This window comes from Cyrtonyx montezumae, unplaced genomic scaffold (assembly GCF_038088225.1).
Source record: "Cyrtonyx montezumae isolate F1298 unplaced genomic scaffold, pur_monq_1.0 scaffold_4, whole genome shotgun sequence".
NCBI classification, from domain to species: Eukaryota; Metazoa; Chordata; class Aves; order Galliformes; family Odontophoridae; genus Cyrtonyx; species Cyrtonyx montezumae.
In genome coordinates, this window is record NW_027072045.1 from 29734008 (window position 1) to 29746942 (window position 12935).

The 12935-nt window shown below is 34.0% G+C and overlaps 1 protein-coding gene across 2 annotated transcripts in view; it reads right to left on the reverse strand.

Moving 5' to 3' along the window:
* POLR3A (RNA polymerase III subunit A) overlaps window positions 1-12935 on the reverse strand; it is a 32386-nt gene that overhangs the window by 9519 nt on the left and 9932 nt on the right. The window contains exons 13-22 of one of the 2 annotated variants that reach the window (XM_065746921.1): window positions 12485-12612; window positions 10713-10851; window positions 9986-10150; window positions 9568-9740; window positions 8248-8359; window positions 7448-7566; window positions 6042-6179; window positions 4871-5041; window positions 4033-4146; window positions 2862-2897 (exon numbers count right to left, since the gene is read on the reverse strand). In XM_065746921.1, coding sequence (XP_065602993.1) covers window positions 2862-2897; window positions 4033-4146; window positions 4871-5041; window positions 6042-6179; window positions 7448-7566; window positions 8248-8359; window positions 9568-9740; window positions 9986-10150; window positions 10713-10851; window positions 12485-12612 — 1295 coding nt within the window. The remainder of the gene's footprint in view (window positions 1-2861; window positions 2898-4032; window positions 4147-4870; window positions 5042-6041; window positions 6180-7447; window positions 7567-8247; window positions 8360-9567; window positions 9741-9985; window positions 10151-10712; window positions 10852-12484; window positions 12613-12935) is intronic. The other variant, XM_065746920.1, reaches the window with a different exon arrangement.

Genomic DNA, 12935 nt, shown 5'->3' on the forward strand with positions numbered 1-12935 from the left:
CTCACCACTCACTGAAACCCTTCTTCTCCAGTCAACATGGCACATGAAAAAAAGAAACCCCCTCAAAAACATTATTTTCTTACTATACTGACAAAAAAACCATTCTCACTCATTTCTCTGTATTCAAAATAAATAAAAAGCAAAAGACTTCAGCAAGAGAGGTATGAAAAGGATTCTGATAAAAATTGTTCAGAGTTTCAAAGGCATACTTTATCTGGGGTGGGGGGGTGAATCAGAAAAAAAAAAATCAAATACAAAAAAAAAAAACAAGCCCTCAAAACTGATAGAAATATGTCAGTCTGTTGCACAGTTCATATTGTTTCTTTATGCTGTGGAGAGGTCTTGCAAACAAGAGCATAATATGCAAGAGCAAAATACATTAAAACATAAGTCACTTTCTGATTACGTTTACCCAGAGGTAGTTGTAATAGTCTTCACTGGAACATCAACTGAATTAATACTGTTAGAAAAAAATCCAGTACGTCTATGGAACATCATCCAGGTATTATGCTTTGGATGTATGTAGGAAACATGAGGTCCACAATTGAACTTCTCCATCAAAGTGGACTTGGGACAACTCATTACTGTAACAGCTCATCAAAACCAAAATGTATACAAAAAATAAAAATAAAAACCAAGAGGGAATCCTTTCTGTTCACTTTAACAATGATTTAAGCAAGCCTCTACACAACAGCAAAAAAATGATTTTTACAATCCATTTAAACCCCTTTGCCCTAACTATCCTGCCTGCCAACCAGAATGATTATGTAGCATCACTACTGGACTCCTTCCAATAACGACACAGTACTGAAAATTACCTGCAAAGTATAGTAAATATTTTAATAACTGCCCCTTTTTTTTTTAATGACTCAATTCATAGATCACTATCAAAACACTTCTATTACATCCTAACAGAATCCTCAGATTCTCAAATTAGTAACATTCTCACTGACATTCCAAGTGCTTGCAGACAGTTAGGTTCTGTGACTATTAGAACAAAGATCAAGCGAAGCAACTGACAATAGAAGTGTGCTGCTGAAACGGATGCTTTATATTGTTTTCCATTTGGATGACACAGGTTGCATTCATTTCTGCCTCTTTTGCCCTGCAATAAATCATCATAATTCACAAATGAAATACTGTGCCATTTCGAATAATTTTGATCACTAAATCTTCAGATAAAATTGATAAATTGAATTTTCTAAATAAGTTTAAAGTAATAATGCAGTATTGGAAAGATTAATCTTTTTATTGAGTGGATTAAAAAGAAACAATACTGTAGGACTTGGAAAAGATGACTCAAAACATCAGATTTGGAGAAAAAACACTAAAGAGCTACTTTAAAAGTAACTCAACTTTGAAATACGCTTCATTTGTGGAAGGGTGAAAAGGGAATAAGAAAATATATCAACTTCTGCCCCTACAACACCACAGGATAAGCTCTTTTTTTATTTACTCCCCTATAACCAGGAGATAGGAATAGTAACAACCACAAGAACTCAAGAGAGGCTGTCATACTGACTGAAGAATCAGTCACATGGCCATATGGAGAAAGTCTGCAATAACACCAAAGCAGCACAGGGCAGCAAATAGCATTGTGGCCAATTTCATTGCCAACTTTTACTCTTTGACAGTCTCGAAGTAGTAAAATACATATATATTTAGTTACTTTTAATCATCTAACATTATAAACCATTGTTACATATACAGTTCTGCGTTTTAAATAACATAGCATTTGAGTACCTTTTACCTTCCACATACTAGCACAAAAAAAGAATGATGAGAAATTTAAGATAAACCTCTGAAGAGTTTTTTTGTCATTATCAAAATTTTTTTCCATGCAGAATTAGAGAAAAGTGTTATTTTATTACTCTCCTATTACTCTCAGCTTTCCATGATCTTTTAGCAGTTTATCTAAACTACAAATTAGTTCAGGCTACAAATAGAATGAAAAGGTAGTGACTCTTCCCAAGTTTGTCCCTGTTTATAGAATTATCATCTTGAATGTGATACTCCATAAGCACACACATGCAGCTCCCGAGAGCATGCTCAAGAAGTCATTTTTTTTATGCAGTCCAAACCTATTAAGTCTTTTAGTCAGGACACATTTAACAGAAACACACTAAAACAATTCAGTAAATTTCTATAATAGCCAACACTTTGTTAAAATAGTCTACAAAGCCTGGTCACTCAGGTATTTAAATCATTTTTCTCAACACTTACGTGAGGAGAAGTATTTATGTATGTTAAGCATAGCTAATATAGGAATTCTCACAGTTGGGAAGCCCACTAAAATACGAAGTGATTCAGCAGGAAACCACTCAAAGACAGTCACACCCATTAGGTAAGCTCTGCATGTTCCAATGACTGTCTAAGCCTTTTCTGTAATTGTACCACACCTCCTAGTGTTTATCTTTCATCATCTTCACAAAAAAATAAAATTTTCTTGACGAAAAAAGAAAGATTTGGAAGATATCCCGCTTTCTAGACTAGAGTAGATAAGCTCATTATGATAACCACCTTGTAAAATAACAGAAGTAAGAAAAAGAGAGGAAGAGATAAGAAATGATCAAAAAACCCTTGTTACTATTAACACCAATGGAAAGAACAAATTCTAGAAAGTTATGTACCAAAAGAAAACCACAGACTACTAAAAAAATCATACTGCAGTGATGAACTCATATGTCATGGTTTTCATCATTAAAAAATACTTGGTTAAATTATTGCAGTGGACATCTAGATTAGACTTGAACAAGCAGTAATGTGTATATGCTACTCTGTTCCTTTAGCACTTTATACACATCTTCAGCTAAAAGCACTAACATTAATGCCCACACAGTGCACACACATGCTACAATTACCTCGTTATATTTTTCATAACCTGTTTCAGTTAATGTCTTCAAGGATGAACAGAAAAGGAAAAGAAATAAGAAAAAGGAACAGTATTTGAAACTCAAAATCAAAAGTGAAGCTCATCATTGTCAAGGTTATGCAAATATAACATTTCAAATGGACAAATACAGTTAACTTTTACCAATATGATTAAAAATGAATCACACCTCAAAAGAACAGCTTCATCTATGAATATTGGCATACTTCATGTTCTCCTCTTACAGGTGCAGTTGAGATTTAGTGTATTTCAACCACAGATACAAATGATTTTTCTGCTCTGCTCTAGCAATGCACACCATGTTGCTTACCAGTTTTGTTACCTCTTAGAGCTCTATCAGAAAGAAAAACCCTTCAAAACTAGGTTAATGAATTCATATTTAGTGTCATCACTGCCAGATATCAGAAGGTTCATCAAGGTTTTACATACACACAGTCAGCTTATTTCTACAGTTTTTATCGCTGTTTCCTAAAGGAGTCTCAAGTAGGACGCTCTCAAGTTTTCAAATACTCAATGCTCTTTAAAACAAATAGCTTACATTTACTCATCCTTGAAAGATATGCAAGTATTTCCCAGATAAAGTCATATTGAGCAAAGTGCTTCATACTGCTGAAGTTTTCTAGCTGGGTTAGTATTTAAGGAGAGCAAAATGAAAAGGCATAAGGATACAATTTATTGAAAGAAAACAAGCAGATACCTAAAAGCAGTTCTTCAGAAGGTCAATAATATAAAAATGAATGCATGAAACAGATTAAATAGTTCTTTCTAATATGGAATAGGTGAGAATTATTTGATTTCTTACATCCCAGAGATAGCACATTACTGTACCATTGTGCTATAAGCAGAAATTCCAGCGACGTACCTCAAATCAGATAAATTATAACTTATACTCAATAATCACTAACTAATGTTACTGTAACATGAACATCTACCACATTAAGAACTATTTGTCCTACCTCCCCACCTCTAAAATTCATGTATTACTGAGCAAACTACTATCCCTATTTCTAATGCATAAAATTCAGCCGTTGCTCCTATAGACTGATACAAGTATTTTATTTAGTTTCTTTGAATTATAAGGTAAAGGTCAATAAGGTAAAGGTCAGTAACAGTGCAATAAGAAACCAACATAATGATGTTACCTGTAGAAAACTGTCTTGGCAGCAAAGAAATTCATTCTTCTTCATGATAGATTCAGATGTTAACACCAATTCATTTTTACTAAGTGCTGGTTCACTTCTGCATGGATATACAGCCTTAAGAGAAAAAACAACAAAAAAATCTTCACACAAAAGTAAAAGAAATTTCATTGTAGAGTCATAGCTTGTCTCTACATATGCCTGCACATACAACAGATTAACAGTATCCTTTAGTATTCTTTAAATTCAGTAATGTTGGACTATTGTGAAAAGGCAGTCCATACATATTTGTGCTGAAGTAAATCTGAAAGTGTACACATCCAGATTCCTAATTCTGTCATTTTATTACACTCAGATTACAGAAACCTGGACAATTATTTCAGCAAAAGGTTTTATGTATGTTGTGGAAAAAAAACAAAACCAAAGATAAACAATACTGTTCTCAAACATCACAATTCCAAAGTTACTCAACAAAATCTTAGGATGATCTAAGAAGTAATCCAACACAACAAAGAGTCTTGATTTAATTAAGAATTACTAGGTGTAATTCAAATCCAACATAGTACCTGACTGAATTAGTAGTAACTTCACTACCATTTGGTATTATAAATACACCCATGTACATATGAATACTGCTTTTCACTGCTCAAACACTTTAGTTCCAGTTGCCCTGTTCTAATGTGAAACATGTATAGCTCTTAGCATACATACTGAAAAATGCTGATTAAGGCTACCAAAAAGGAGATTTAAATTCTTTAATTGAAACAATGCTCTGAGTAATTTCTTTCTTCCCACAGCTTAATACCCTTTCCACTTGGAACAAAATGTCAGTAATCCTTACTCTGATATTGTCTAGAACTCGCTTGAATTCCAGTGGTTCATCCTTCCCTTCCATTGCTGCAGGATCCAAGCCATCTCCTCCATAAATAAACTGAATAATGTCACCAGTAGAACTTCTGACTGTCAAATCATACTGTGAACAAAGATCTTCAAGGGATTTTACCAGCCGTCTCTGAGGAAAATAGATGCATTGAAGATAAAATTGGATTGTACTATTGGTGGGGACTATAAAAATCACAGAAAATGGAGTCAGGAAGAACATTTAAAATTGGTTCTCATGCCTGCTCTATTAAGCCACACATTCACCGAGACCTTCCCCATAGCATGAGATGGCAGTAACAAAATTCAAAGCCACAACACAATTTTGTCATTGTTTCCTATATTACAGACTTCTTAAATGCCAGGCTGCAATAACCTATTAAAGACTGAAGACTAAGGTTATTGTGATTGTGAAAGATTAAAAAAAATTCAAAGTCTTATATTCTTCTAGTCAGGTTTCTTTCTCAAGCAATATTAATTGTGCATACAGCAATGAAAACAGTCAACAGTTACTTCCTCTAATTAAAACAAAAACAATTAGCTCATCCAACCATCAAAGCCAGTAGTTGCCATCCTTCCATCACTGTTAGCTAGCTATTGTCTCTTACACAGATTCATTTTCTGGGAAGTTCAAGTCTCTACAGCCTGCCACCTAAAGAGGACAGATACTAAAAGAAAGGTTTAGACACATTTTATATCACCCAGACATTTTATAGATGCATTTTCTGTTTCTCATTATAAAAAAAAATAAAATCTGAAAAAACATCCAATAACAAAAAACATAAAACCATGACAAGCTCAAAGTTACATTAAGATATCTGGGCAAAACTTATAGCACCTGGAAAGCAGTCCTCAATAAATTACCTAGAATAAGGGCTTTTATCACCTATATTCAAAAGAAAACAGTTTAACACAAGCACATTACTATGGGATTGCTTGAGGTCTCTCACACACTTCACACCTACCAGAGAGCAGAGCAAAATCTAATTCCCAATATAAACTATTATTACATTAAACACATAAAACAATAAATACAACTACATAAAATGTGCACTGCCCCCTGCCCCAATAGTTATTAAAGAACTAGTTCCCTCTGGAAAAATTGAGGAGGTTCCCACTCCACTGACAGTTACCTGCATATATCCAGTTTCGGCTGTTTTTACAGCAGTATCAACCAGACCTTCTCGACCAGCCATAGTGTGAAAAAAAAATTCAGTGGGAGTCAACCCAGAATAGAAGCTGTTTGCAACAAAGCCTTTTGCTGCTGGAAGCTACAGGAAAGAACAGAAAGAAGTTGAAATACAATAATCTTCACATATGTAACAGAAAACGATAGTTGATATATAAGCATAGAACAATCTGTCTCAGTTATACTTAGCTCTGAAATTTAACCCCCACTTAGTTTTTCCAAACTACTAAGCCAGATTTTGGTTCTCTTTTTAAGTCCTGCCATGCCTCTAGCCACTCTTGTTAGAAGTTGTAGTAGTGTTCACAAGTCAACTTCACTTAAAGTAAAATTGAAAGGATGATATGAACATTCATGCTAAAGACCAAAGAATACAGAAAAAAAATATGGAGATAATACATAATGAATTCCTTTGAATGTTTTACTAAGATTACCAAAAAGATCTAGACAATGAACTTCATGCAGGGCAGGCATCACAAAGTCGAATAACACCAAGCTGTCTCCATGACATAGAACCACATATAAGCTACAAAAAAGATCCTGTTTGAATACTATCATATGCCACTACGTAATAGTAAGTGCTTTCTAAAAGATTAAAAAGCTGGAATTAAAATTTGAATTTTTCATCCTTATATAACCCAGTAAGTTTTTTTTACTCCTTGAATTTATTCAGGAAATAGAAGATGTTATGTTGCAGAATTCAGAAATTGAAATTTGGACTTGAACGACAAATTTAAGTGTTATGTTTATCATCTGACTCTTGAGTTAAATCCATTAACAAGACTCATGATTGGTATAAGGAACTTTCTCTATTGATCATTAAATTTCAGATAAGCAGTTATGGAAAAATAAACCAACAAACCATGAATCTCATTATTTGCATTAACAAGTGCACGATCCCTCACTGCCCCGTGTACAAAGCATCCAATGATATACAACTACAAAAAGATATACTATTACAGAAAAAAAAACAAAAAAAAACCCAAGACTCCAGAATGTTTTTTCTGGTATGTTTCACTGATTGATAATGCACCCAAAAGCTGTACTGAAAACTCCAAGTCAGTGAAACAGATAGCAAGACAAATAAGACAAAATCATTTTCAAACTCTAAGAACTAAAAAAAATGCATCAGACAGCTTAAGTTACTAAATTAGAGGTTTATCGTGGAAAACAGCAAGGCCTACCTGTAAATATTCAGGGTAATTAGATGTCCCACAGCAATTCACAATACTAAGTCCCATATTACATTCAAAAAAACTCTTTTTATTTCTTTACTATGCACCTTTCTTAAGAAGTTTTAAGTTAACTACTTTTTCTTTTCTTAACAGTGCATTGCAAACATTCAGAATTTACCTTAGAATGCTTCTCAAAATGAGGCAAAGATCTGTTTTCAAATCCATCAGGAACTCGAGACCCACTAATAGCCTGCTGACCTACACATGCAATCATCTGGGATATATTAATGAAGGAACCTGAAAAGGAAAAAAAAAATCTCACCTGCAAATGAGTAATAGCAACACTCTGACAGAGCTACCTTCATTTCTATGAAGACAGCTAACAATTCTGTATTTTCTTTGAGTCATGAACATTCATGATACCTTATACTATATCCTGTTTTGTATTATAGATTCTGATTTATAAAATCCACGATTCTAGCCTAAGTATTTTGATTCCCAATTTCTCCAAAAAGCATATTTCAGTATATATTTTAAATGAAGGGTTAAGACTTTACCATGGTTTCAACAAATTAAAACTCAGAACGAATAAACTTTATTCGCCGTGAAAGTGACTTTCTATCATTTCTGATTTTCAAGAAATCATTTCTGGCTGATTTTTCCATGTGATAGAGATACTTGAAGTGGAAGGTACAACAAAAATCTTTGTATGAATGAATTCTAGTCTTAAGAACAAGTTCCAGTAGGATGCTTTTCAACTAAAAAAAAAAAAAAAAAAGATACAGTAAATAGTTCACAAGATCACTTTCAGTTAACAAGAGCTGACAAGCAATTACTGAGAGGAGTCACTCCAAATTTGTAAGATGTGAATTTAGTACTTGCATAACTGTTTGGATAAAATATGCCATTATGATGAAACAAATAATTTTGAGAACAGATGGAATTAGCAAACTAATTCTGGAAGTCAGCTATCCCTACCTTTAGAACCACAGAGAGCCATGATAAGGGGACTGTTGCTCTTGTCCAGCTCTCTGAGACAGGCACTGCCAGCATGATCTCGGATAACAGAGAGTTCTTTAAGAATTAAGGCCTAAAATCCAAGAAAATAGAGATTCAGTATTAGTAAAAAAAAAAAAAAAAAAAAAAAGCCATACACAAACAATATACTGCCACTTAGCAGCAATACCTTCAGCAGTAAACAGGGAACTGAAAACCAGAATTAAGAGAAATAAGCTTGGAAATTGTTTTTGGTAAAGATTAAGTTGCAACTTTTAACTTGCATAATTTTCAAAGTCACTGCAAAATAGTTCTTTACTGGGTTAAAATAAGGGTAGCTGGGGACATTACAACCTCTTTTGTTAGCAGCACCAGCTTAAACTAGTTAAACCAAACACTGAACTAACCTGTTCACTGTACTATGGGAATAGTATTATTATATATTATAGTATTATTATATATTACCCCCAAAACAGTAATTTTGGAACGCTCTCACACTGTACATTGTTAATATCTCTGATTTTTATGAACTACACATTAACAAAAACCAAGGTCTTTCTTTTAAAAGAAAAAAAGTATGGCAAGACTTCTTTCAGACAAAGTGTAACTAGACAAATGTAGAAGTACTTCACAAGGTGGGTTTTTCTGTTTTTGTTTTTTCTCTTACACTTCCTCCCTTACACTACTTTCTACTTTGAAAAAGGTAAAAACAAACACAACAATAAAATGATCACTAAGAAAACAGATGTATAAAACCATTAAAGGTGATAACAGAGTATTCTTCAGCCCATGTTATTAAGATTCTGTTTCTTAGTATTTGGACAATGTTAACTGATCTTGATTTTTAAACAAAAAAAAAGTAAAAAGAAAATAGCGTAACTAAAGTCCAGTAACAGCTGATCTAATAAGGGACAAGATAAAATACTGCTTGTAGACAGAATTCTAATTAAAAACATTTTATTTCTTAGAATAAGACTACACAGATAATAAGAACAGGATTAATTGCAATTTGCCAATATTGACTGAATTAATAAACAGGCTAGATTAGTTGTTGTTACTATGTTACCTCAATACTGCAACTGGGGTGGGAGGATCCTGGTTATTAAGTATTCAGCTAACATTTTAACATTTAGGTGCTTGTATGCATCTAACAGATTACATGTTCTGACTTCTGAAGATGCACAGACCCTACTTGCTTATATTTTTAAGCTTCGGGAGACAACATTTAGCTTCACAAATTATATATTGAATAGAAATTTCATGCTTATATTCACATATACTGGTTTAATTTAACATGCTTACCTCTAGCGTCTCTTCTGCAGTACAACCAGGCTGCTGCTGTAGCTTGCCAGTGTTCAGTGCTTCTATGTATTCATCACATTTCTTATAGCCAGCATGCAGGAGCTCATACTTAGCTTTTAACAGGCCTTGACCAGGGGTAACATCACCAATACCAATTGAAAAGCCACGATTCGCTGTCATTAAATGAGAAGATTACAATGCTAGCTCAACCTCATTAAAAAAGTAAAAATCCAGAAATTTTGTCACTTGGAACTTGGTTAATTCCTCCCACCACATCACAAGCACCTTGTAAACATGCCAGTTGTTTCAGAACTGCCTTTTTTTTTTCTTTGTCTTTAAGAGACTACATTTGAAGCAAAAATTGTGCTTGATCACTCTGCAATTTTGCTTTTGGATACTATTTTAAAAGGAAACTTACAAAGATAGACAGGAGCAAGTCTGGCTAGCCTTGACATGGCATCTGCAGCTTCCACCTGGCCCCAGTCTCTCAGCAAAATGTAGAAGATATTATTCTTCGATCCAGAACCCAGGGTTCCTTTGTCCATACTGCCACTCATTAACTCACTGTTCTGAATTGTGACATCTAGAAATAGAAAAAAAAAAAATCATGATTTCTCTAAAGCATGACTCAAACTCTTAAGTAGTTACAGAGTGGTTTTTCAAATAAAAGCTCTGTTCAAGGAAAGAACAAATTAGGGTAGAACGTTTACTGAATCCAAGTGTATGAATGAGTATTTAAAAGGGAACGGTCTACAAAGTGCCCTTACCTACAGACATGAACATTTATGCATTTTCCTTCCACCTCAGAATAGCAAGTGTATCTATTTTACTCACAATGTTTCTCAAAAGTCTTAATTATTTTCTGTTTAAAAATTTGAAATAAAAGCACTAAATACTTAGTTATTTAAGCAAAATAAAGCTTTTCATCTTATCTGTCCAGAAATAAAGTCCTCAATCATGGACAGCAAACAGTCAGTTTATTCTAATTACAGCAAAAAAAAATCTCAGAAACCACGCTACAGTTCTCTTTATTCAAACATTCTCACACTCAGTCCATCTCTGAAACACTTTCAGAAGCAGTTTGAACTTAACATCTACTATGCTACTGAAGGCATCCAAAACACAGCTTTAGAAGTATCACTCACAAGAATCATTGTAACACAGATCTTCCCCTTTGCCACAGTACTGCTTGCCCTTGGTTCGCAGATTGGCTTTTACAGGACAGTCATCACTGGGTTTGAGAATGAGGCTGAAAACCTGCTTTCCTGTCCAGAGTGTTACAGGCTTTGGAAAACAAAATAACAGGATTAGGGTTACAGAGTTTATGATACAGCTACTAGAAGCAACAAGTAAGAGTTTAACTGTAAAATTCCATTTTTAATATGCAATCTTTTCCATGCTGTGAATAGAAAGGTACTTAACAGCATTCCTTTGAATAGAGAAATAATATGCACTTCTGCATATATAAAAACACTGATTCCCAATTGGTTGGTTACTCTTTACATAAGGGTACGTACATGCACTCCAATGCTCCCTCTTACTATCAACATTTACCTGATCAGAGAAGGAAAAAATATAATGCTACATAATTTTCATTCCCCAAGCTAGGCATCACATCTATATTTACTTCTGTATGTAATGCCTCCTATATAAAGTTACAGGAGCTTAAAAACTTATGTAATTATGTACATCACTCGATTGCAGTTAAACATAAATGTCACTGCAAAAACGCTATGTTTTCTCATTTTGAATGGCAAAAGCAGTCAAAGAAATGCTGTACCTTGTTATAAAGGTTGATATAAATTCACAAAATTCACATTAGAAACTGCCCATTAATGCTCCAACATTGCTTTACACTGTAGTTGTTCGTGCCTTTTTGGTTACTCTTTGTGAATAATTATGGAAGTTTCCCTAAATACTACGTGTGTAACAAATTTAACACTGAGTAAAAGGTTGAAAAGGCAAACACAAATACTTTGTGTACTTAGTAAGATAGAGTCTGGTGCATTTTCTCTCTATGCAAATACTTGCCTCAAAATACAAAGTAAGCAAATACAGGTTCACATGAATGAAAGCTTAAAGACACTAACCTAATCTAATCAATCATTTTATAGCTCTCTTCCAAGTTTCTGACTCCTATGCAAACACTCTGCCGTTAGCAGTCATTTTCTTATTGTATATACTGCATAACAAAGAATCACAAAGCACAGATGGTCTTTAATATTTAACACACTGACAGGTTAACAGCCAAAACGTAATATTACCAGGTTTGTACTTTGTATTTTCGTAGGGATACTGAAATCTAGAACTCATGATTATTTCAACACATTATTACTAAAGAACAGCAGCTTCTCTGCTTAGCTCCGTGCTAGACCCACAACTGTAACACTAACATTGCTCAAAATGATATGCATTTTCCACTGACCATCAGTAGCTAAAGTGGTTTGTCTGATAACAGTGAAACTGCTTAAATCCCTAAGGAATCCGACATCTGGATTTGCACACATCTGTAAATTTTTTCTATGAAAGAATGGTTAGGCACTGGAATGCCAAGGAGATGGCAGAGTTACTATCCCTGGAGGTGTTGTTAAGGGAACATTTCAATGTTGTGCTAAGGAATGTGGTTTAGTGGGGAAATACTGGTAGTAGGTGGACAGTTGGACTCAATGACCTTGTCAGTCTTCCCCAACTTTGGTGGTTCTATGGTTCTATAGACTGCATAATCCAAGATTTACTCTGCTCTGTTGCAGGAACCATCAAAGAACATGGTATCTGATCCTTGCATTTTATGTTTTGTGTTAGATACCATATAGCAAACAGCAGAAAACATAAGAATAGTCTCTTTGATGAGAACATAACCATAGGTCAAGAATATATAGAGAAAGTGTTTATAATATTAAATAACAGTGTGACATACCTTCAGAATTGCTGGGGGAGGAAGACGAATTTTAATTCTTTCATCCTTGCCAACTAGAATAGAAGCAATGATTTGACAGGCTTTTGCTCGATCAAAAAAGGTATCTTTTAGGGTAAGAAGATAGGCACCTGAAACATAACAAGTGATTAAATTTAAGAGCTAATACTTATTCAACATTAGTGATCTCATTGTGATACTAAGTAACTATGTACTGTGCAAAATAACAATAGTTTACACAGCTTACCAGATGCATTTAATTCTATCACATTCAGATTCCAAGAAATAGAAGCCAGTGCATTGCTATAAACTATTCTTTTCATACGCTGCCCCTTAAGTAAAAGGAAATAAAGCTTTGGCACTGACTTTGTACACTTTCTCCCTTATATTCATTAATTCCCTTTAAGAAAGAAGGCAATTTGTAGATACTTACTGTAGGTTAAAACTCATTTTA